This window comes from Pleurodeles waltl, chromosome 11 (assembly GCF_031143425.1).
Source record: "Pleurodeles waltl isolate 20211129_DDA chromosome 11, aPleWal1.hap1.20221129, whole genome shotgun sequence".
NCBI classification, from domain to species: domain Eukaryota; kingdom Metazoa; phylum Chordata; class Amphibia; order Caudata; family Salamandridae; genus Pleurodeles; species Pleurodeles waltl.
In genome coordinates, this window is record NC_090450.1 from 340805313 (window position 1) to 340831449 (window position 26137).

The 26137-nt window shown below is 47.5% G+C and overlaps 1 protein-coding gene across 3 annotated transcripts in view; it reads right to left on the reverse strand.

Annotated features, from left to right (window-relative positions):
- The window catches only part of FARP2 (FERM, ARH/RhoGEF and pleckstrin domain protein 2), a 1575889-nt gene that overhangs the window by 909646 nt on the left and 640106 nt on the right, over positions 1-26137 (reverse strand). For all 3 annotated transcript variants that reach the window (XM_069213633.1, XM_069213634.1, XM_069213632.1), the window contains exon 10: positions 9905-10068. In XM_069213633.1, the coding sequence (XP_069069734.1) occupies positions 9905-10068 (164 nt within the window). The remainder of the gene's footprint in view (positions 1-9904; positions 10069-26137) is intronic.

Here is a 26137-nt window from a genome sequence, read left to right on the forward strand (position 1 = left end):
TTGGAGCAGTCTTGCTTCAACTTCAAGAAGATGATGGTCTTGAACATCCTGTTTTCTATTTGTCCCATATTCTCTCTTCAGCTGAACAACATTACTCTGTACTAGAAAGAGAGTTGTTAGCTCTGAAGACAGCCTGCATCGAATGGAGACAGTTTCTGATGGGATCCAAGGAGCCTTTCGAGGCGAGAACAGATCACCGTAATCTGCAATGTCTACGTAATTTTGTATGCCAAAATAGTCGCCAGGCGCGTTGGGCCTTTTTCTTTAGTCAGTATGACTTTTACATCACCTATATTCCTGGATCTCAAAACATTCTGGCTGATGCTCTGTCTCGACGCTATCCAGATTGTACTCCTTCCCCATCTCAGTTTCTACTGGAGCCTAGTAAGATCATTGGAGTTGCTCAATCTTTTCTGGATGAGGTACAACTGGAGTATTCCAGCCTGTCTAATAGCGAAATAGAGAAATTAAGAACCTTTTTATGCAAGAAAGAAGGATTCTTTTTTCATCAGAAGCTGTTATTCCTCCCTACTAACAGAGTGCGAGACAAAGCATTACAGATGTGCCATGATTCACCGGTTGCTGGACATAGAGGTATTAAGGCCACACAAGAACTTCTTTCGCGATCTTTCTGGTGGCCTACCTGGAAATCAGATGTCGAAAGATATGTTCAGGCTTGTCCCATATGTGCCCAAGTCAAGATTCCCCGTAGCAGACCTGCAGGATTACTACAGCCTTTGCCAGTTCCACCAACGCCATGGCATACTATTTCCACTGACTTTATGTGTTCACTTCCGCCATCAGCTGGAAACCAGGTTATCATGGTCACTGTTGATTCTTTCACTAAGATGGCCCACTTTACTGCTCTAAAGAAATTACCAACATCCCAAGAATTGAGCCAGATATTTATCGACCATATTTTCCGTCTCCATGGACTTCCACATACCATTGTGTCTGACAGGGGTCCCCAGTATATTTCCCGGTTTTGGAAACATTTTTGCAAGACACTGAATATCAATATAGCACTATCATCCGGTTTCCATCCTCAGACCAATGGACAAACTGAGCGTTTGAATCAAGGACTAGAACAATACCTTCGTTGTTTTTGTAATTCCACCCAAAGCAACTGGAACACTTATCTTCCTATAGCTGAATATTCCTACAACAATTCTGTCCATAGTGCCTCCAAGGTCACTCCCTTTTTCTGTTCCTATGGCTATCATCCGACCTCTTTTCCTACTGCTCCTCAATCTACCTCTCCTCTGCCTGCCATTACATCTTTTTCCAAACGTCTCCTGCAACTCCATAAGCTCATTAGATCTAATTTATTGCACACTAAGAGGTATATGAAGAAGATCGCTGATAAGAAACGTGGACCCACTCCTGATTATCACCCTCAGGATAAAGTCTGGCTTTCTTCCAAATTCTTGCCCTCTCGTCTTTCTCTGAATAAGTTCACGCCTCGCTATTATGGGCCTTTTCGTATCCTTCAGTTGCTTAATCCTGTCACTGTTCGTCTTCGCTTGCCTCATACTTGGAAAATTCATCCGGTCTTTCATGTATCCCAACTCAAACCTTATGTCCCTGATCCTTTCTCTCGTCAGTTTCCTTGTCCTCCTCCTGTGTTGGTGAATGATGTCCCTGAATATGAGGTTCAAGAAATTTGTGACTCTCGCCTTTTTCACCGGCGTCTTCAGTATTTGATTCACTGGAAGGGTTATCCTCTTAGTGAATGCTCTTGGGAAGATGCTTCTTCTGTTCACGCCCCTCTTTTGATTTCTCGTTTTCATCGTTTGTTTCCCTTCAAACCTGGACCTTCGGGGGGGGGACCTACTGTTGCGCCGCGCAGCGCGTTATCAGGACGCGGCGCGCCCCGAGTCTTCTTTGTACAGCGCGAGGCCCCAGATATTATTTTGGGCCTCGCTCTGCCTTCTGTGGTGTCCCTGTTCTCCCCTGACCCCTCCTTACCTGTTTCTTTTTCTACTTCTTCTTCTTTTTCTTCTTTACTTTTTCGAGGCATTTTTTGTCCTTTCTTTATGTCTTTCCCCCTTCCCATGTTACCTTTTTCTTCCCAGCATTCCTTGGTCCCTATTTTCTATGGTTCCTGTTCTATTCTATCCTATGTACTTTTTCCCTATCTAAAATGGTGTCTTTTTACTTCCTGTTGGTCACTTCCTGTTTCTTGGTATATAAGGGCTCTGTTTTCTCCCTTTCCTTGCGCTGCATCACTTTCTGCTCAGATTGTGTCTTCGCTCCTGATTCTTAGCCTTCGGTTCTGAATCTTTTCAATTTTGCATTTACCTGCATTTTGTTCCTGTTTGATTCCTGGTTTTGTTTTCGTTTCAGGAATCCATTTTTTGGAGGTTTTTTCCCCTTTATTGGGTTTTTTTCCCTCTGGCACTAATTCTAAAGGGCACGGTCTGTTCTTGGCGTTTCCACTGCCTGCAGCACCGTGGCTACTAGAAAGAGTCGCCCCTTTCTGGGCCAAAGCCGAACCCTCAAGACCTACGCCACTAGATCTGCGGTTTCCAGGCGCCAGCAGCACGTGAGTCGTGACACCAGATTGCTAGATTCAGCGATGCTGGATCTGGGTGTCTGATCGTTTGGTTGTGTTGTGTTAACAGATCTGGCCTGTTGGGCAGTTTGATGTGGGGTACTACTGATAGGTCTAGCAGCGTTGTGTACCAGGGTTGCCTTGCCCAAGTTGGTGCTATTAATATGAGTTTGAGTTTGTTTTGACTGAGTTTGTTTACCAGATAAGGAAGGAGAGGGAGAGGAGGAAAAGCGTAGGCAAATATCCCTGACCAGTTGATCCATAGGGCATTGCCGTGGGACTGCCTGTGTGGGTATCTGGATGCGAAGTTTTGGCATTTTGCGTTCTCTTTTGTCGCAAACAAGTCTATTTGAGGTGTTCCCCAGAGCGTGAAGTAAGTGTTCAGAATTTGGGGGTGAATTTCCCATTCGTGGACCTGTTGGTGATCTCGAGAGAGATTGTCTGCGAGTTGATTCTGAATTCCTGGGATAAATTGTGCTATTAGGCGAATTTGGTTGTGAATTGCCCAACGCCATATCTTTTGTGCCAGCAGGCTCAATTGCGTTGAGTGCGTCCCCCCTTGTTTGTTTAGATAATACATTGTTGTCATGTTGTCTGTTTTGACGAGAATGTATTTGTGAACTATTATTGGTTGAAAAGCCTTTAGTGCTTGAAAAACTGCTAGCAGTTCTAGGTGATTTATATGCAGTTTTGTTTGATGTAAGTTCCATTGTCCTTGTATGCTGTGTTGATCGAGGTGTGCTCCCCACCCTGTCATGGAAGCATCTGTTGTTATTACGTATTGTGGCACTGGGTCTTGGAAAGGCCGCCCTTTGTTTAAATTTATACTGTTCCACCATAGAAGCGAGAGGTAAGTTTGGCGGTCTATTAACACCAGATCTGTAAGGTGACCCTGTGCTTGTGACCACTGTGATGCTAGGCACTGTTGTAAGGGCCTCATGTGCAGTCTTGCGTTTGGGACAATGGCTATGCATGAAGACATCATGCCTAGGAGTTGTAATATCATCTTTGCTTGTATTTTCTGTGTTGGATACATGCGTTGTATGATGTTGTTGAAATTTTGAATTCTTTGTGGGCTTGGAGTGGCTACTCCTATTGTTGTGTTTATTATGGCTCCTAGGTATTGTTGTACCTTGCGCGGCAGAATGTTGGATTTTGCGAAGTTGACTGTGAACCCTAGTTTGTAGAGGGTTTGTATGATTTGATTTGTGTGGTGTGAGCACGTTATTAACGAATGGGTCTTGATTAGCCAGTCGTCTAGATACGGGAATACATGTATTTGCTGCCTTCTGATGTGTGCAGCGACTACTGCTAGACATTTGGTAAAGACTCTTGGTGCGGTTGTTAAACCGAAAGGCAGTACCTTGAATTGGTAGTGTATTCCTTTGAATACAAACCTTAGGTATTTCCTGTGCGATGGATGTATTGGTATATGGAAATACGCGTCTTTGAGGTCTAATGTTGTCATGTAGTTTCAGCAATGGTAACACTTTTTGTAGTGTGACCATGTGAAAGTGGTCTGATTTGATGTATGTGTTTAGTATTCTTAGGTCTAGGATTGGTCTTAGCGTTTTGTCCTTCTTTGGTATTAAGAAGTACAGTGAATAAACTCCTGTGTTTATTTGTGTGTTTGGTACTAACTCGATTGCGTTCTTTTGCAATAGTGCTTGAACTTCTATCTCCAGGAGCTCGGAATGATGTTTTGATAAATTTTGTGCTCTTGGTGGTATGTTTGGAGGGAATTGTAGAAATTCTATGCAATAACCATTTTGGATAATTGCTAGAACCCAAGTGTCTGTAGTGATTTCCTCCCATGCTTTGTAATAATGACCTATTCTTCCCCCCACTGGTGTTGTGTGGAGGGGGTGAGTGACATGTGAGTCACTGCTTAGTTGTAGGGGTTTTGGGGCTTTGAAATTTTCCCCTATTCCTAGGGAATTGCCCTCCTCTATATTGGCCCCGAAAGCCTCCCCTGTACTGTCCCTGGTAACTGGATGGTGTTGCCTGTGAGGTGCTGGCTTGTGTGGCCTGACCCCGAAACCCCCCTCTAAAGGGTGTTTTCCGGAAGGTGCTGTAATTTCCTCTGCTCTGAGGGGAGTAGAGTGCGCCCATGGCTTTAGCAGTGTCCGTGTCCTTTTTAAGTTTCTCAATCGCCGTGTCCACTTCTGGACCGAACAGTTCTTTTTCGTTGAATGGCATATTGAGAACTGCCTGCTGAATCTCTGGTTTAAACCCAGACGTTCGTAGCCATGCATGCCTTCTGATGGTCACAGATGTATTTATTGTTCTTGCAGCTGTGTCTGCTGCGTCCATGGAGGAGCGTATCTGGTTGTTTGAAATGTTCTGTCCTTCTTCAACCACTTGCTTTGCCCTCTTTTGTAGGTCTTTGGGTAGATGTTCAATGAGATGTTGCATCTCATCCCAATGGGCTCTGTCATAGCGCGCAAGAAGTGCCTGTGAGTTAGCGATGCGCCACTGGTTTGCAGCTTGTGCTGCGACTCTCTTTCCAGCTGCATCGAACTTGGGGCTTTCCTTATCTGGGGGTGGTGCGTCCCCAGATGTGTGGGAGTTGGCCCTTTTCCTAGCTGCTCCTACAACGACAGAATCTGGTGGCAGCTGCGAAGTTCTGAAAATAGGGTCTGTAGGAGGCGCTTTATACTTTTTTTCCACCCTTGGTGTGATTGCCCTACTTTTGACCGGCTCCTTAAAGATGTCTTTTGCGTGCCGAAGCATACCAGGGAGCATAGGCAGGCTTTGGTAGGAGCTGTGGGTGGCAGAGAGGGTGTTGAATAGAAAGTCATCCTCGACTTGTACTGAGTGGAGGCTTACATTGTGGAATTGTGCTGCTCTAGCCACCACCTGAGAATATGCAGTACTGTCCTCTGGTGGTGATGGCTTTGTAGGGTATGCCTCCGGACTGTTATCTGACACAGGGGCGTCGTATAAGTCCCATGCGTCCTGATCCTGGTCACCTTGGCTCATGGTGGTGTGAGCCGGGGAATGTGATGGAGTTTGTGCTGGCGAGACGTGAATTATAGGTGGAGGAGATGGTGGCGGAGTAACCCTTTTCACCATTTTTGTTTGTGGTGTTTGGTCAGTTTGAAATTCCAGTCTTCTCTTTCTCCTAATAGGGGGAAGGGTGCTTATCTTTCCTGTCCCCTGCTGTATAAAAATACGTTTCTGCGTATGGTCTACATCGGTGGATTGCAGGTCTTCCTCAAACCTATGCTTTCGCATTTGGGAGGTCATTGATTGCTCTTCGGTATAAGAGCCTGAAACTGGGTCGGTTGCAGGTTGTTTCGGCACCGAAACCCTGTCTGCATCTTTTTTCCGCTCCGATGTGGCTTTTTTCTTTTTCGGAGTCGAAACATCTCGGCGTCGATCTTCATCGGTGCCGCTGTCTCGGCGTCGAGCCGTGTCTACACCGCTATCTCGGTGTCGATGTATGTCTCCAGCACTGTCTCGGTCCCGAGAAGGCTGCGTGCCGGTGTCTCGACCGGAGTCGGACGGTCTCGGCACTGATTGGGCCTTTTTCGGTGCCGACGGTCGGTCACCGAATTTATGGGTGGAGCCATGGCCTGGTGGCAGTGGCGTCCCCTGGGCCTTGACAATCTTCTTATGAGTGCTTTTCGACGTCTTACTCACGGTTCGTGGATCGTCGAATTCCTCGGAGTCCGATTCGTGTATCGAAAAGGTTTCTTCCTCTTCCTGTACCTCGAACTCTCGGTGCGCTGTCGGCGTGGACGCCATTTGAAGTCTTCTTGCTCGACGGTCTCGGAGTGTTTTTCGGGACCGGAACGCACGACAGGCCTCGCAAGTGTCTTCACTGTGCTCAGGTGATAGGCACAGGTTACAGACCAAGTGTTGGTCTGAATAGGGGTATTTTTTGTGGCATTTGGGACAGTAACGGAACGGGGTCCGTTCCATCGGCGTTCTTCTACACGCGGTCGGGCCGAGCAGGCCCCGACGGGGATCGAAAACTACCCCGAAGGGCTCCGGAGCTCTTTGATGCAGTGTTGATTCTGACTACGCCGATCCCGAACGCAACAATACCGACGAAAATCTTCAGAAATTTAGCTGTTTTTCCGTTCCGAAACTCAGAGCGACAGGAACACGTCCGAACCCGATGGCGGAAAAAAAACAATCGAAGATGGAGTCGACGCCCATGCGCAATGGAGACAAAAGGAGGAGTCACTCGATCCCGTGACTCGAAAGACTTCTTCGAAGAAAAACAACTTGTAACACTCCGACCCAACACCAGATGGCGAGCTATGCAAAACATGCGTATCTACAGCGACAGATGCCATCGAAATGCATGATACAATGAGCTTTAGCTTGGATGCAGCTTAACTGGTAATCAGTGCAGAGATTGCAAGACCAACTTATTGAAATCTTGGTGCTTTCTGCCTATTAAAAATAAAGTGATAGTCGATAAGAGCAAGGAAGGTTAGGTGTTGTAGTCTAGCTGGGAACCCACTGCTACAATATTGCTGGACATTATTATGAAGGAGAGTATATGTCTAACTTCTAGGTCAGTGCATAGAGGCTGTAAGGAAATGCCTCCTTGGCATGGTTACCCCCTAACTCTTTGCCTTTGCTGATGCTAAGTTATGATTTGAAAGTGTGCTGGGGCCCTGCTAACCAGGCCCCAGCACCAGTGTTCTTTCCCTAAACTGTACCTTTGTCTCTACAATTGGCACAACCCTGGCACTCAGGTAAGTCCCTTGCAACTGGTACCCCTGGTACCGAGGGCCCTGATGCCAGGGAAGGTCTCTAAGGACTGCAGCATGTATTATGCCACACTGGGGACCCCTCACTCAGCACATGCACACTACCTCTCAGCTTGTGTGTGCTGGTGGGGAGAAAAAGACTAACTCAACATGGCACTCCCCTCAGAGTGCCATGCCAACCTCACACTGCCTGTGGCATAGGTAAGTCACCCCTCTAGCAGGCCTTACAGCCCTAAGGCAGGGTGCACTATACCACAGGTGAGGGCATATGTGCATGAGCAGTATGCCCCTACTGTGTCTAAGCAAAACCTTAGATATTGTAAGTGCAGGATAGCCATAAGAGTGTGTGGTCTGGGAGTTTGCCAAACACAAACTCCCCAGTTCCATAATGGCTACACTGAAAACTGGGAAGTTTGATATCAAACTTCTCAGCACAATAAATGCACACTGATGCCAGTGTGCAATTTATTGTAACATGCACCCAGAGGGCAACTTAGAGATGCCCCCAGAATACCCACCCGACTTCTAAGGTAGGCTGAGCAGTTTCTGCCAGCCTGCCACACACCAGACATGTTGCTGGCCACATGGAGAGAGTGCCTTTGTCACTCTGTGGCCAGGAACAAAGCCTGTACTGGGTGGAGGTGCTTCTCACCTCCCCCTGCAGGAACTGTACCCCTGGCTGTGAGCCTCAAAGGCTCACCCCGTTTGTTACAGCGCCCTAGGGCATCCCAGCTAGTGGAGTTGCCCGCCCCTCCGTCCACTGCCCCCACTTTCACAAGGCTGGAGGAGATAATGAGAAAAACAAGGAGGAGTCAACCACCAGTCAGGACAGCCCATAAGGTGTCCTGAGCTGAGGTGACCCCTGCCTTGAGAAATCCTCCATCTTGAGTTTGGAGGATTCCCCCAATAGGATTAGGGATGTGCCCCCCCTCCCCACAGGGGGGAGGCACAAAGAGGGTGTAGCCACCCTCAAGGACAGTAGCCATTGTCTACTGCCCTCCCAGACCTAAACACACCCCTAAATTCAGTATTTAGGGGCTCCCCAGATCCCAGGAAATCAGATTCCTGCAACCTGAAGAAACAAGAAGGACTGCTGAACTACAAGACTGCACGTTTCCCGCTGGAAGCGTCAGACTTCACACTCTGCATCAGACACCCCCAGCTCGAGATCTAGAGAACAAACACCTCAGGGAGGACTCCCCGGCGACTGCGAGCCCGTGAGTAACCAGAAACAACCCGCCTGAGCCCCCACAGCGATGCCTGCAGAGAGAATCCAGAGGCTCCCCCTGACCACAACTGCCTGTAACAAGGGACCCGACGCCTGGAACCAACACTGCACCTGCAGCCCCCAGGACCTGAAGGAACCGAACTTCAACGCAGGAGTGACCCCCAGGCAACCCTCTGCCTTGCCCAGGTGGTGGCTGCCCCGAGAAGCCCCCCCCTGTGCCTGCCTGTACCGCTAGAGAGACCCCCGGGTCCCTCCATTGTTTCCTACCAGAAACCCGACGCCTGCTTTGCACACTGCACCCGGCCGCCCCTGGGCAGCTGAGGGTGTGTTTTGTGTGCCTACTTGTGTCCCCCCCAGTGCTCCACGAAACCCCCCTGGTCTGCCTCCGAGGACGCAGGTACTTACCTGCTGGCAGACTGGAACCGGAGCACCCCTGTTCTCCATCAGCACCTATGTGTTTTGGGCACCTCTTTGACCTCTGCACCTGACCCGCCCTGAGCTGCTGGTGTGGTAACTTTGAGGTTGCCTTGAACCCCCAACAGTGGGCTGTCTATGCCCCAGAACTGAGACTTGTAAGTGTTTTACTTACTTCCTAATCTAATCTTTACTTACCTCCCCCAGGAACTGTTGATTTTTGCAGTGTCCACTTTAAAAATAGCTTATTGCCATTTTTACAAAGACTGTACATGATATTGTTTCCATCCAAAGTTCCTAAAGTATCTAAGTGAAGTACCTTACGTTTAAAGTGTTTACTGTAAATCTCGAACCTGTGGTTCTTAAAATAAACTAAGAAAATATATTTTTCAATATAAAAACCTAATGGCCTGGAGTAAGTCCGAGTGTGTGTTCCTCATGTATTGCCTGTGTGTTTACAACAAATGCTTAACACTACCCTCTGAAAAGCCTACTACTCAACCACACTACCACAAAATAGAGCATTAGAATTAGCTACTTTTGCCACTATCTTACCTCTAAGGGGAACCCTTGGACTCTGTGCACACTATTTCTTACTTTGAAATAGTATATACAGAGCCAACTTCATACGGAGGCGTTTTTTTTTTGGGGGGGACAATAATTTCAATCATATATCCTATGGATATGTTCATGGCATAGTACTTTTAAGATATTTTATAGTTTGTGCTCCTATCTGGGCTTTCTCCAGGTAACGTGGCCATGATTGGTAGATCAGTAAGGACCTATTTAACAAGTACTGAATTTTAGATTTGCATATAAGCAAGGAAATTCTGAACCGAGCTATGTCTGCTGTGGTTAGCACACTTTGAGAGACTTTGGGGAAGGAAAAAAAAAAAAAGGAGTACTTATCCAAGGTGGGTTGCTGTCTCAAAAGTGTATGAATGCTCAGATCTTGAGTAGGCCATGCGAAAGTCATACCTATATCTGAAAGAAGAACCTCTACTGAATAACACAGGCTTGGGTTTTGGCTTTGGCTGGTCCAGGAGCCTGAAAAAAGTATGATACTCCACACAGATCTTCCAAAAGTTCTTGCACTGATCCCTGCTGCCCAAAAGGAATTCCAGAGTGTCCTGGTATGGACCCTAGGGGTTAAAAAAAACAATCTCAGAAAAGGAAGAGAAAAAGAAAACTAGGTCAACTGGCATCAAACACATTTTTTGATTTAATACCGGAATGCTAAAGACACACTCATTTGATGTGTTTATCTTCTTTAAGCATAATGATCTCTACATAAAGTTTGGTGTGTTGAGTGCAAAGATTAGTGTGCCCACTACTCAACAGACTCCAATGCTTGATTTGTTAGAGCACCAACAAATCAATGTGTCATTTATGAGCCACAGAAATATGAATGCATTACAGAGACACTGTTAGAATGAATTAGAAAAACAGAGTACATTTTAAAAAACCTACTGGCACCACAATGACAAAAACCCAAGAAGGGGAACTGGAGATTTGAAATGTTAAAGTTTATTTAGAAATAGCTCCCAAAATGCACAAAGCACCAATGACAGTCAATTTTTGCAGTAGACCGGGTCCCTGGAGCAATTTGAGGCCAACCGTGAGGGAATGCGGGTCAGATACTCCAGTCAGGTTTGTCCTGGACAAAGGCTTAACTACTTACCTAATCTTTGAAATTCTTAACTGACCACAGAAGTACACTTCTAAAACCCTCCTAGAAACCCAGGAGAGAGACACAGACTCACAGGATCTCAGGCAGAGGGCAACAGAGGGATCAGTTGATGTCCAGCTGAGACTGGTCAGCTAGGCACTTCCAGGAAAAGGCCTCTTGTAACTTGTTGTCCCCCTTCACCACATAAGAGACCAGCCAACTGTCCAGTGGAGTCCACTTTGTCCTGGGTACAAGAGGAAGGCAGTCCAGCCCTTCAGGGCTCCTCTCAAGTTACAGACAGCAGGTGGAGAAAATGTTTTGAAGAGGGTGCCTAAGGATTCCAGATTTATACCAGGTGCTACCAGGTGTGGTGACTCCTAGCTCTCCCAAGCCAATCAAGTAAAAGTTGCCATTGGTTTGACCTACCCTACTTTGCAGCAGTTTCTGTTTGCGTTACTGCAAACATGCCCAGAATGTAATGTCAGGCCAAATCCAAGATAGTAAAGATCTTCATCCATACTAAACTTGGGCTCTGAAACTGGGGGTGTGAATGAGGAGTGTACTATGGTAATCCTAATGACTTCCCACATCTAACACTAAAATGCAATTTGAAGCAAGAACTGCACGCACAAGAAACTCAGAGATAGATGTCTGGTAGGACTAAAGCACGGTCCTTAAGCAATCAGATTGATGATACACAACAACTGTCTACACATCCCGCTCTCTCCCTTACAAGGGCACCCCAAGTGTTGAATGTAGCTCAACAGACTAGTCAAGAAGGAATTGACACTGTGCTGTAAAAAAGAAAGCCCCCACCCTTCATATTATGATGAGCTCAGAGGAGTCATCTCTGTCCATTCAAATAAGCCTACTGTTTGTTCCTCTGAGGCACTGCACAACTCATTCACACCTATTCCAGGCTAATCACTGGCTGTGATAATGCTAGAGAGCTAATGCAAAGTTAACTTCCATGAACCTTGGGGAGGTAAAAATGAATTTTTTTTGAAAGTTATGTAACAGTAACATTTATAAAAAATCTGACTTCATTATTTAATTGGATTTCATTTGCTATTAAAGAAGCTGTTTATTTTTCTAGCTGGCCCCTTTCCCAAGTCAGCAGTGCTAGTATTTTAATCTGTACTGTGATTTACCACATAGATAACTAGGCCTACCACGCTTGCATTGCCACTAAACAAAATGGCACAATATGGTCCTAAGTGGCACTTAACACCTAGACTCTGGGTGCACATTCTACACTATACATTAAGAATTTACAGGCAGGGGCGTGGTCTGGCCACGAACGGAGATGGCAGCCTAGGAGCCGAGCTCTGCTAGGCAGTCGGGCCGTGGACCGGGGGCAGCGTTACCGGCGCTGAGGGCCCCCCGACCAGCAGCAGACCAGCGGCAAGCGGGGCACCGAGGATCCGCGACGTTGGGGCAGCACACCGCCCGTGGGTAGAGCGCGTTCCCCACCTTTAAATAAATCGGGAACGCAGAAGATGGCGCTGAGGCCCGCGCCAGGAGGCTGAACCGCAGACTCAAGTTACAGTTGGACCCGGACCGGGGGCCGCGCCTCCCTCCTCTGGCTTCCGAGGGAGGCGGGAGCTTGGAGGCTTCCTCCGCTGGCTTCGCTCCTTGCCTCCCTCTTCTCTCTTCTCTCCTGGACCTCGGGGGCCTCCTGTGGCGAATGGAGACAATGCCCCATCTATAACCACGGGCACCTGGACCCGTGGAATCCCCCCCTCTTTCCCGCAACCCCGGGACTGCTGCTGCCCCCGGGGGAACGAGGGCATCGTTGGTGGCTCCATGCTTGCCCCCCATGCCCCCCATCCCAACTGCACAGAACTGGGGACCCCCTGGACGCAGTGCGGAGAGAGGTGGAGGAAGACAAAGAGAGGGAGAGGGGGAGAGAGGAAAAAGGAAAAAAAAAAAAAGAGAAAGAAATTAAAGAAGAAGCAAGGATGACAACGCAGTTGGCCCCAAAATAAAATGTAAAAAAAAAAAAAAATACAAAGAAAAAAGGACAGGAAGAAAGTAAGGGAAAAGAACGGACCCCTGCCCACGTCTAACACTCGTGGGACCCCTAAACGGACAGGGGGCAGGTGGCACACACCCTCCCGGATGGATGAGCAGAGAGGGGAAGGATACACTGCACAGGCCGTACAATAGCGGCGCGACGCACTACGGTTGCCCTCCTACTGGGACATTTGATCTACCGCCTATACCCCCCACTATCGTTGAGGCCGACGACGAGAGGGTTAGCCACGGCCTCAAGCAGCCAGGAGCACGGACATAGGAGGTGAGCCCCATTTCTCTTTACGTGGTCTGCGGGGGCGGGGAGGTCTCCCTCTTTCGGCGGTCACGGCGCTGGTAAATGGATGGCGCAGAGGGAACGGGGATGACCCCACACATCTACAATTAACGCCCACCTGGCCTTCCCACCGTACTGATCGCCCACCTTCTCTTGACAGGTGGGGGGAGTGCCTGGGTTTGTACCTATGCCTGACGCCCAGAATCCTGACCCTTGAAATATTGCGGCAAATGTCAGTTGCGTTACAGCCAGACACTTTTTGGATCCCAGCCTGAACGGGGGAGCCTGCAATGCCCAGGGGCAAGGCGACAGGCAAAGCAACGGGTAAACCAGCCAAACAACTACTATTCTCTGAAGCCCTCCGCCAGCAGAAACATCCCTCAGCAGAGGACTCTCCGCCCATCCCTTGCGCCAACATGGCAGACGACACGCAAGGTGTGACAATGGACCGCATACTGCAGGAGATATAAAGGGTGATGCACATGCAGCTATCAGACAGAGACACATCCTGCTCCCCTTTGCAACCCACAATGGACCCCACTTGAGGACAAGACAACATTATGCCCCCCCAGAACTCTCCCTACTACCGACCACGGGCAGACGTGACCGCACCAAAGGGACCTCGCCGCGGAGAAGACGAAAGGGAGAGATGAGTACCGGTTTTGGGGAACTCATAGAAATATTAATACTGGGGGCCATTGCCTCTGTTTGTTCTTGATAGAGTTTGAATATTCTTGCTTATTATCACGCGTGTTAGTATATCCTCCTTTGCTCTTCCTTTTCTTAGAAATCTGTAACATGACACCCGTCTGTCTGCTAAAACAGATATCGAGCAGCTCTTTAGAACTGTTATATTGTTCTCATTCATTAATAATTTATTTTAATTTTGATCGCCCTCAATGATGATGGTTGATAAATGTCTACTGCAATTGACAACGTATTATTGCATCTGAATAATCTACAATGGCAGGGAAATGCTTCCTTCCTCCTAACAGCAACCCATTCGCACCCCCACGCCTCTCTCCACCCCGGCTTCAATAGAAATCGATAAAATTGACACACGCCACCTTTCTTGAGATGCAGCCACACACATCCTATACACAGCCCTCCCCCCATGTGTCCCCCGCCTCCCCCTCTTCCCCTTAATATTACACGGATTCACACGGGATGGGAGAACTAGATTGGGGGGGGCCGAGGTGCCACGCGTGCACCTCCTCTCTCGGTCTGGGGCCCGTTGGTCGGGCAAAGGAGCTCGATAGGCCTGGGTTCTAGACCCGCAGGTTACAGTCCTAGAACGTCAGGACTTTTGTCCCGTTTTTCTCTTTCTTCCTTTCATTTCCTTTAACCCTCCTTTCCTTCTTCAGTTTCGTTCACCTGTTCTATCCCTTAGCAGCCACCCTCTCTCCTTTTCTCCTCCTCCCTTTTCCCTCCCCCCTACTTGCCCTCCGCCCCCTCCCCCCCTTATTATTCAATCTCCCCATCTCCAAAGTTCCCGTCAAGCCCCCCCTCGTCCCCCCTGACCCCCCCCGTATCTCCTCTCTGTCCTGCCCCAAGTGGCCCCATACTCGGATAGGTCTCAATAAGGAGCAGGGATGTCCGATCTGAACAGAGTACCAACAGCACCTCTGCGGTTTATATCCTGGAACGTAAATGGCCTCACCCACTTCATAAAGCAGAAAAAAGTCCTATCCTATCTTAATACCAAACAGGCGGACATTGCCCATTTACAAGAGACATCTAGATGGTCCGGAATCTGATAAACTGCGACGCGACTGGGTGGGCACCGTCCTATTTAGCTGTAATCCCCCCTCCCCCAGAACAGAGACTACCCCAAGAAAATGCGGTGTGGCGCTTTTGCTGCGTAAAGTCCTCCCCCATACCATTCTTAAATCATGGACTGACCCCGAGGGCCGTTACGTATTCGCTAAATTAAAGATGGGCGACTCTTCACTGTGTGTGGGCTCGGTCTACGCGCCAACGGGCCCAAAATGCCTCTTTTTCTTACAAATCAACCGACTCTTGACCGAGATAGGGGAATCTCGCTATGTAATAGAAGGGGACTGGAACATAGTCAGAGACGCAGTACTTGACAGAACGGGCCCCTTGGACGTCATTAACAATGCAGACAGAGCCCTACAGATCGAAATATTATCGGACAATGGCCTAGTTGACCACTGGAGACTGACCCATCGTATAGAACGAGAATTCACCATTTTCTGGCCGGTGCACGGCACCCAATCCCGACTTAACTACTTCCTCCTGTCCCACGACCTTGTGGCCCGTACCCATGATGATCGCATACTGGAGGGCGGCCTCTCGGACCACTCTCCGATTAGCATAGCTATCCACTTGAACCTTGTATCCCCGGGCCGTAAGCCTTGGAGATTTGCAGTCCACCGTTACCGCTCTCCCCAGGGTAAGTCACAGCTACAGGACCATGCAGCCACCTTCGCTCAAAACAACCTGGGTTCTGTGAACTCTAGCCGAATTATGTGGGCCGTGGCCAAGGCCTCGGTGCAGGGACAACTTATGCGGGGCGCGGCACTGGCGAACAGAGACAGAAAAGAGAAACAGGCGGCATTGGAACTTGATATCTGCCGGTTCACTATACAATACACCTCACACCCCTCACTCCCAGGGCGCCAAAAATGGCCCTCAACAAGTTATATACTTCCCAGGCAGAGTATGCTCTACAGAGACTACAAGGAAGACATTACGAACAAGGAGAGAAGGCAGTGCGCTTGCTGGCAGCCCAGATCCGACGGAGGACAGCTGCCCTTGCCAGCCCAGCTATCTGCGCCTCTTCCGGAGAAATATGAACACACCCGCAAGCTATCGCTAACAAATTTGCATCCTTCTACAGACACCTTTACACATCAGAGACTATATCCAGCCCAGCACAGTGTACAGCTTTCCTGGCGGGCCTTGACCTACCCTCCCTGTCAGAGGAGGAACGTAACCTCCTAGAAGGGGAAATAAGCAGGCAGAAAATAGAAAGAGTTATCTCTGACCTCCCCTATCACAAATCGCCAGGGGAGGATGGATTTCCAGCGGAATTCTATAACTGGACAGGGAGGGAGGCAATTGACATATTACACGCGGCTTTGAATGAAGCCTGCTCAACACAATCCCTGGGAGCTATATCCAATAATGCCATGATAGCCATCATACCAAAACCCGGGAGAGACCCCCTGCTGTGTGGCAGCTATCGACCTATCTCTCTCTTAAACAGTGACATCAAAATCCTAGCAAGTATCCTGGCCAACAGACTGCGCAAAGTCATACCGTCTCTGATACACCACACGCAAGTGGGGTTTGTACCAGGTCGCACCTCAAGGAATCACTTGCGCACCTTATGCCATACTCTATGGGCCACCAGGGACTTACAGGAGGAGGCTCTGGCCCTGTACCTGGATGCGGAAAAGGCATTCGACCGCACAGAGTGGTCATACCTGTTCACAACGTTGGAGAGGTTCGGCCTGGGAGACCGCTTTATCTCAATGGTGTGGCTACTTTATGACCAGCCCGCGGCAAGAGTCAACTGTGGAGGCTTCCTCTCAGACCCCTTCCCTATCCGTAGAGGTACACGGCAGGGCTGCCCCCTCTCACCACTTCTGTTCCTGCTAGCAATGGAGCCCCTTGCTGCAGCTATCCGCTCCTCCCCTTCCATCACGGGTCTCACATTGCCGGTAGGTATTTCTAAAATGTGTCTATATGCCGACGATGTCTTACTAACTCTCACGGATCTGGAAAGATCCATACCAGCCCTGCTGGAGATCATCGATGGATTTGCAATCCTTTCTGGCTACAGTATCAATTGGGATAAGAGTGAGGCGCTTTCCCTCTCACGGATGACTAAAAGAGCAGCACTCTTAGGCTTCCTGTTTCGTTGGACACCAAAACGTCTCAAATACCTGGGGGTGCTAGTCAATCCGGGCCTAGTGCATTTGGTGGCGGATAACATCGACCCCCTCAATGCACGGGCGAAGCTTGATTTCGCAAAATGGAGTCAATTGGGCCTATCTATGTGGGGCAGAGTGCAAGTGGTAAGGATGGTCACAGTGCCCCGTTTCACTTATGTGCAAGGACTCCTCCCCCTACAGGTGCCTCTCCATACGCTACGAAGCAAAGATGCACTCATCAGATCATTTGTATGGGGCTCAATGCGACCATGCTAATCGTCTGCCAAACTCCTAGCCCGCCGCTCCCACGGGGGCATGGGGCTTCCGTCGGTAGAGCATTACGCAATTGCACTACATTTATCCCAGCTGTCTCACACCTTGTCCACAGTACCGGACACTCCCCAGTGGATTGCCGTGGAGAAACTATTGCTATCCGCGAAGGAGGGACTCGGATGGCCGTATCGCGACGACCTCCCACCCGTCTGTTCGGTGAATCCCATCTTGAAGGCGACGCGAACGGCCTGGCGAAGGGCCCACCGCCTACTTGGGATCCACCCTCTTCTCCACGCCCAAGCACCACTGTGGCGTAACAGCGGACTCCGGATAGGTGGTGAAGTGCTTGACTGGCCGCAGTGGAGGAGGGCTGGCATCTATACGGTTTCCCAGATTCAGGAAAACGACATGCTCAAATCCTTCCTCAGGCTGCGGGAAGAATTCAATCTCCAACCGACCCAAGAGTGGAGATATCTGCAACTTAAACACTGCATCTGCCAGGGGACTGAGGCCATTCGATGGGGATCCCGGTCTTCACCCGTAGTGGCCTACTTACAACAGTGGGGGCAACATAGGGGAGTCATGGTGGGTCTCTATGACCTAATCATCCGACAGTTCTACTCCCAACCCCTCTCGGATAAGCTGCGTTTAAAATGGCAAACCCGACTACAACAGGCACTAGACCCGGAGGACTGGGAAGACACTCTAGAGGCGCTGGACAGAGGCACCCGAGAGGCACGTTTAAAGTTTTGCCTCTTTAAGGTCCTACACGACTGGCACTGGTCCCCAGCAAAACTACACAGAACAGGACTTCTTCTGCACGCAAAATGCTGGTGATGTCCAGAGACATACTGCGACATAAAACACATCCTAGCCGACTGCCCAACAGTTCGACCGCTATGGGACACGGTGGGCTCCACACTGGTTGAATCCATGATACTCCCGGCACTACTCCCCCTCTCTCTCATACTCCTACACAACATGACCTCTCTCCCAGATTTAACCAGACCACACAAGAGGTTACTACACACAGCGCTAGCCACTGCAAAAGTTTGCATTCTACGCCACTGGAGATCGGCTATCTCACCAACCCCGGAGGAGTGGATCATAGCTATGACCCGTATTGCCATGCATGAAAGAAACATCTATAAGACCAAGACCAATTGTTCAACCAAGTATGGGCCCCCTTCCTTACTGGGGGACGCTAGTAGACCGCCTGAAACCATCTACCCTCCCCCACCCCTTTTCTCCCCCCCCTTTTTTCCCTTGATGGATCACCCTCCCTCCCCTTATTAGTTCTTCTTTTCCCTTTCTCTCTCTTCCTATCTCCCCCTTTTTTTTTCTTTTCTTTATTCTCTCTTCTCTTTCTTTCCCTCTCTTCTCTCCTTTTTCCCCAGCTCCGTCAGGGGCATGACCTAGATTTCTTCTATTCTCACTAGCAAGTATCGGGCGTAGACCCATGCATCCAAGACAGCATAAGAACACTAAGTAACAAGCATGGACTGGGCTGAGTGAAGCTAAAGAACTCAGGCTCCGATATCCAGACTGATTCACTATCTCGACAACCCACCGTACACTACCACACTGATATCCTGCCCTCCAACACAAAGATACCCGACCTCAACTCGATATCACACTATCTACAAGCATTGCGACTTGCTCACAATCCAGACACCGACACAGAGAGGAGTGAATTCCAGGGGGCCGGACGACAAAACACTATCCTTGCCCCATCCCCCCCTACACTAAATTAAATTATCTACCCCTCCTGTTCTCCCCTGCTCTCCTGTACAAATATGTCCCATTGCACGATGCTCTACTTAATCCCCATCCCCATCCCTGACCTCTAGCTTCCTTTTCCCCCATCCTTCGTTCCCCCTCTTGTTCTTTTTTACCTTTATTTTTATTATTGTTATTATCACGATTATTGGGATACGTTTTCGAAGAACAATTGACAACGTTCCAACGTTTCACCTGTTGCTCATATTTCTTGATTTATTCTGTATCATTGTTTGTAAATATTTGGACCTCGATCCCTTTTGGATTTTGTATCACTTTTGCAGTATCTACAATAAAATAATATTAAAAAAAAAAAAAAAAAAAATATTACGGGCTATTTAAATGTGCTAATTAAGAATAAGCCAATTCCACCATGCCTAATGGGGAAGCACCGGTACTCTATTCCTGGATAGCATAAGTAAAGTGCACAGAGTTCTAAAGCAAGCAATAATATAGGGTTGAGCAAAAGGCAAAAAAGCAACAAATCTTAAGTAATCATGGACAAGACAATTTCCTATGATATTATTCCATTAACACTTGTAACAATCTGGCACAATCTTGAGTAATAGCAAGAGATAAAAGCATTGACAAAGTCAGTCACCTGTAGTGAAACCGTGATCTCAAGCTGCAGTAAGACATATAACTGGGAACACATGGACAGCAGCACTGCAAGCTATTTATATCCACAAGCATCCTGAACGACCACAAAAATGGTAAACATTAAGGCCAGGACATGGAAAGACTACGAGTCAAATGGGTGCAGAGAAAGCGATAAACATCTGAAAAGGAAGGCAATATTACTCCAGTACACACTATCTGTGAGACCTCATCTGGAAATTGTGTTCAGCTTTTAGAGCTCTGGATCCAGTTCTGGAATCCTCATATGGATTGCTGTCTGGTTCAGGGGTGCTCATCTACCCCATTGTATCGCAAATGAGAAATGAAAAAAGTTAAAGGGGTAAATGTCAATTAATGAATAGAGGGTGCTTTGTTACTGAAAACAGAACAGTATGGGGTATTAGGAAGAACAGAGCCCACCTTGGAATAAAAGACATGGACTAAAATGTTAACATCTTCACTTAAACAAATGATTGTGTGATTCTGGTTTATTGACTAAAGGCTTAAAATGAAAAAACTTTGTCTTTTTGGGCAAACTGCTTAATCTTCAAGCAGGCCTTATAAATCTGTAATAGCAGTGTCTCCATAAGGGGATTGTATGCAGAACAATAGAGAACACCTCAGAACCACATCCGTAAGTTAGACTACCATCTGTGGTACATCAGTAATTAACTGTGCAATTCTGTTGCATTCAATGTATCTCCTCAAGTCCAAACTAGAAAACAGTGGTACTGTGCTTGTAAGAAGGAAAAAGCTATGACAACAGACTCCACCATGATTATTATTTATTTATTTATTTTTAACTAGGAGGCCGGTACTGTAGCACACCCGTGAGGGGGTCAAAGTAGTGAAATAAAATGACCAACAGCTGGGTATAAAAAATAAAAGCGCACACACAGCAATCAATTTGCACTGAAATTAGCAAGAGTTGTCATTAGGTATAATGGCACACTGACGCAGCTATCATTTAATTACAAACTGGAGGGGTGGGGGAAAGAAAAACAGTGAAGATACATTAAGTATTGCACCACTGTTACCTTTTTAAGCAGCAAGATAGCAATGGATGAAGTGACCATGGGCTACGGCTTGCTTTGCAACAAGAGACCTTGGTAACAAGCCTATATTCTTCACTTAACTAATTGTATATTCTGCCCCACACTGTAATGAGGTAGAGGAAATGTCCTTCACCTGTAACAGGTATCATTCCTAGATTTCAAACCTACAAATGATTCCAGAAAGTAACTTTTGCATGGTATACTCTCCATATGTATAACCCTGAAATACATTGCAAAGCAGTACCTCAGCCTTAATGGAGGAAAGTGTTGGAAGGTACATAAACAAATAGATTCCTAAGACATTAATGACACACTAGGGAGTTAGTGCTCACTTCTGAATCTAAGGAGTAATGTGAATAGACATAACCCCTACATTGGAATTTAATGGACATCATCCAATAAACCATTTTTTTTAAAAGGTGTATTTTGGAGACATTCTCTAACTTGGCTGCCTTGCTTACAAAGCCATTCAACTGGTGTTTGACATGAAAGGGGGAGTCATAACCTTTGGAAAAAGGGCCCTCCAGTCCTCAGCACCAGTTTGCCTGGAAATAAGGGGGGGGGGGGACAAACTTAGGTTGATGCGATGAGATAAACCATTGTCAGGGTCAGGAAACGTTGATGACAGCTGTTCAACAGTTCAAAAGGGTGTACACAAAAGCAGAGTAAGGGCCAAATAAGTTCCCACTGTGGCATCACGAAGAGTTTAGGAGGAAACATATGGTTCAAACCTTTGAGAAATCACATCATAACAGGTGATTTGAACAAGGAAAGTTGGTTGGGTAAACATAACAAGTACGAAACAGCCAACACATAACCTTTAACCAAGCCCACTGCAAGGCCTTGCTGGGCCAAAGACAAAACAAACAGCAAGACATCTATCAGTTTTGGCTAAAAATGGGACTGTATCACAGGTGCCACACCAGGCAACAAATTGTCCTAGTGTCGAAAGTACACACTTTGTAGTAGAACTAGCTGCAAGAATGACATCCACTACTTCTGATATCAGATGTAGTCAACTGCTATCGCTCAGCCTCAATACATGGAGGTGTAGATTGAGTAAGCCTAGGTGGAAAATCCTGTACTGCAGCCACAACAGAAGATCCTCCTGAAGCACCAGGCTGATAGGAGTACAGATACTCTTTCCTGGAGGTCTGGATACTACACATTCCGTACCTTAATTGCAGCTAGCAAGAAGATGTGTGCCTGGTTATTCCTGATCTTTTTGAGTAAAAGGAGATAGAGAGTTAGTGAAGATAAGGCATACAGGGGTTCCATGCTCCACTGCAGGCAGAATGTGTCTCTGAGGGAAAGAGAACAGTATTGAAAAACCCAGTGTTCTAAATGTTGATGTTTCACGTTCTTGGCAGTCGAAGATTGAGCCAGGGTTTTCCACATTCCTGGTAGAAGCCCTGGACCACCTCTTGGTGTGCTAGGCTTCGCTGGCAGAGTTTGTCCACTCTGGCAATTGTCAATTAGTCAGGAAATCTTTATTTTAAATGTCACAGACACTTCTAAAAGTACTGAAAAATAAGGATCCTGTCAGGTGGTGCATGGTCAGGGAAATGCAGATGACTCAGCCAGTTCAGGAGGCACAGGGTCCACGACTTCACCACACCCTGCTTGACCCACATGACAGCAATGCTGTTCATGAACCAGCCTCCTTTTAATGGACAGCAGGAAGGCTTTCAATGACAAGTGAATGTCCCACAACTTCAAGAAGTTGATGTAGAGACCGGTCTCTCTCAGAGACTAGAGTCCTCTGATCTCCACATCTTCCAGATTACCTCCCCAACCGAGCAGGGATGCATCTGTCACTGCCATCAGCTCCTCTGGGGTGCGGTGTGGTCACTGCAGTGATATGCAATCAGTGGATGGAATCTGACTGACAGGTTCCCTTGGTGATGGACACGCTGAGACTTCAGGTCCAACATCAGAGCCTGCATGTGCCATCTGGCATGATCAATGAGCAAGAAGCAAGAGGACAATAGGACAGGAAACCTCAGAATGACCCTCGCCAAAACCCTGGACCGAGGCTGAAACATCAGGATCATAGCCTGAATTACCTGGACTTGTTGATCCATAGGGAAGGCCTGATAAAGCACCCTATTAAGTATGGCACAGAGGAGGGAAAACCTCTGCAAAGGAGTCAGGTGTGAGTTTGGCATGTTGAACATGAACCCCAACAATGTAAAGAGGTTCACTGTCATCTGAAGGTGGACTACAGCAGACCGTGGTGAGCCTGCCTTCAAATAGCCAGTAGTCAAGTTAGGGGAGGACAGGTACCCCTGACCTCAGACAGTATGCTGCAACTATCGCCATCACCTTTGTGAACCCCTGACAGGCACTGGTGCGTTTGAAAGGGGGCACAGCAAACTGAAAATGCTTGTGGCCCACCCTGAATCACAGGTAGTGCCTACAGGATGGGAACATGGAAATAGGTGTCCCGCGGATCCAATGCTACAATTCGGTCTTCTAGATCTGAGGCAGATGGGAGATAGGCCAGCGTGGGCATCTTGAATCTGTCCTTCCACAGGAAAAATTAAGATGTTAAAGATCTAAAACAGGACGAAGTCCTCCACCCTTTTTTTGGCACTCGAAAAAGACAGGAGTAACACTAAGTTCTGATCTCCGAGGCCACACTCTCTCTTTGGCTCCTTTGTCCAAAAGAGCCCGAACTCTCCCAAAGCCACTCTAATCTGGGTGAAAGATACAGCAGTTCAGAATGGAAGGGCAGAGTGTAGCACTGTTGGATTATCTGTCAGATGTATGGACTGCCATCAATTGAGAAAATTACTTATTATGCCTCCTAATGGGTGGTTGTGTGCTGCTAAAGGCAAACTAAGCCAGCTTGGAGGCTGATGGCAGGTGGGCTAAAGAATGGGTTTTTCAATGACCCTGGGAGCTTCAATGTTATCTTATGGACCCCATAACACCAAAAGGGCAGGGGTGCTTGCTGTTGGGATGGTGGGCCTTGATGCGGCTTGAAGATGAAATAACTAGTGATGCCTGGAAAAAAGAGAAATTTGGGGGGTATTGCCTTGCAGGTGTACAGAAAACGAGGGTGAGTGCAGTGGCTCTACTTCTTTTAAATCGCTTGAGGGTAGAGTGTGCTTCACCAAAAAGGCAAGACCTGTTAAAAGGTGTATCCATGGGTGACGCTTTAGTATTGCCATTAAGACTGTGGATCTCATGCATACGCTGCGCCGGAGCACCACACAAGTTCCGAAATACTCTGCCCAAACAATTGGTCACACTCAAGCCTGACTAGAGAACTTATTTGGCTGTATCCTTAACACCTGGATTGTCTGTGCCAAGTCGGTGTGTAATTATCCTGGGACTGCTGGCAAAAATCTCTGCAACCATGTTCCATAACACATGGGAGCACCTAGCCAGAAAATAGCTGCTGACTGATCTAAGGGCAAGATTATCTGATGAAAACATTCTCTTTAAAAAATGCCTCATTTCATTTTGACTTTCCATGTGGGGAAGGTGGGTCACAGTAGACGAATTGGGATTACCTTGCTAGAAGAAACCTGTACTATAAGGCTCTAAGGAGTAGGATGGTGTCAGGAAGGTAGGGTCACTTGGGGCAGGTTTGTGGCATTGTGACACCTGTTTGTTCACAAGTGAGCAGGAATAGGGTTTAGCCCAAGGGCACATGAAAGTGTCAGTCAGGGCTTTACTGAACAACAGTAGAGGTTCAGATTAGGTCTATCCAGATTGTAAATCGTCTATGAGGATATTAGTTTTCACCTCAACAGAAGATAACTGCAAGTCTAGAACTTCAGCCACTTGCCAGATGACTACAGAGAATGAAGCCAACTTTTCAGTGGAAGGGCCATGAGGAGAACCCAGCCCATTATCAGGGTAAGTGTCCAACAGACTAGACTCTTGTAGGTCCAGGTAAAAATTATCATCTTGTGGAGGAAATTCATTCCTACCATTATCGTCACCAAAACGCTGCCTGATCCGAAAAGTTGTTGGAGCACTGGACGGCAGCTCCTAGACAAAGGCGTCAGAGTGCACAGGGGCTAGGTACAGGGCACTGTGGCAAGATGTGACTTTGGCTGAGTTGAGATGGATCTGGTTCAGAGTAGAGAAGGACAATGGGATTAGTGGCATCGGGCCAGCATTAACACAATAGGATTTGGATTGGATAGTGACGACAGGCATGGAGTTTAATCCAAAATCGGAGCGGAATTCAAAGCATCTTCAAGAGGCAGAAGCGGTACATAGAGCAGACACACCGGCGTTAATAAGAGTAGAGACCTCCCATTGATCTGTTTGGCCTGAAGGCGTGCCTAAGGGAGCCATTAGGGTGCCAAAGACTGGAAGCATGGCCTCTTTAAACATGTTAATCTGTTGCGGCATGGCTATTAGCCCCAGAAATCTGGGTGCTCTGGAATCAGCTCCAGTCTCTGCTCCTCAATGCAGGGCCAGAAGCAAGACTAAAAGACACAATGTTGTCCTCATGACGTCTGAGAGGGAGAAAGCCCGTTTGGATGTCTTGTGCTTTTTTACCAAAAGACGCACACCGTGAAAATTACCTGTTGTAAGTACTGCCTTTAAAACAGGAACAGGTCCATGGTCTCTGATGTGAGCAGGAGTGGGCATTATGCGATTTCCTGTGGTGTCTGGCAATGTACAGCTTGACCTCAAGTTCCTGGATCACCTTTGCGTGCACGTGCACAGGGGACACTACTTGTACTACTTAGAGCTGTGGCCTTAACCCAAACATTAGGGACACCTTGTGAAAAATATGTCACAGATATCTGCTTTTGAAAGTCCCTACAAGGTTTAAACCCTGTAGTTTTAGGTGGAGACATGTTCCCTTGCATACCGGAAAACGATTCTGAGAAAATAAAAAATTTCAACTGAAGAGAGAAAGTTGGAAGCTAGCTCTGGATCCACGTATGAATGCACCGAAAGAAAGAAGGGAACTGCATCAGTGTGCTTGGAAGGCACTTATATGCAGCTGCGGTTCCAGATATCAACTGCGGGTCGACCGGGGTTGACAGGGAGACGCACATCATCACATAATGGTCCACTGGGTCAATGTTGAAACAATCTTCCAGATTCAGTTAAGCACTTGGGGCTATTCTCACGTTGAGGAATCTGCAGTTAGGGGTATCCATCAGAAAGAGCTGGCTATAAAATTATTTTGGTCAAGTGCAGTCGACTTAGTAATACACCTCACATATTGAACCAAATCCATAAGCAATTCCTCTTCCTCGGTTTGATATGTAGAAGGTAAGAAATATGGAAGTGTGAAAGGCTGCCCATATAAAATACAAATATCACCTTGCGTAAGAAAGGCAGGTGCGATGGGCTAACTTATCCACAAAGAAAACTGTGGAGGGTGGGTAAACCGAGAAGGGTCTGAAGTTCTTTAGCCATATGAGCAGAAGTAAAGACAATCAATATAACTGTTTTTGTGAGGAGGGAAAAAAAATAAAAAATCAGACCAGTTACCTGGACTGGCTTAAATGGAGGTGTCATCAAAAAAGTGAAAACAAGATTCAAATATATCTGAATGAATAGGAACAAATGAAGTAAAAGAAAACTTTTAAGAACTACCCGTCAGTGGCGATTTAAAAAGGG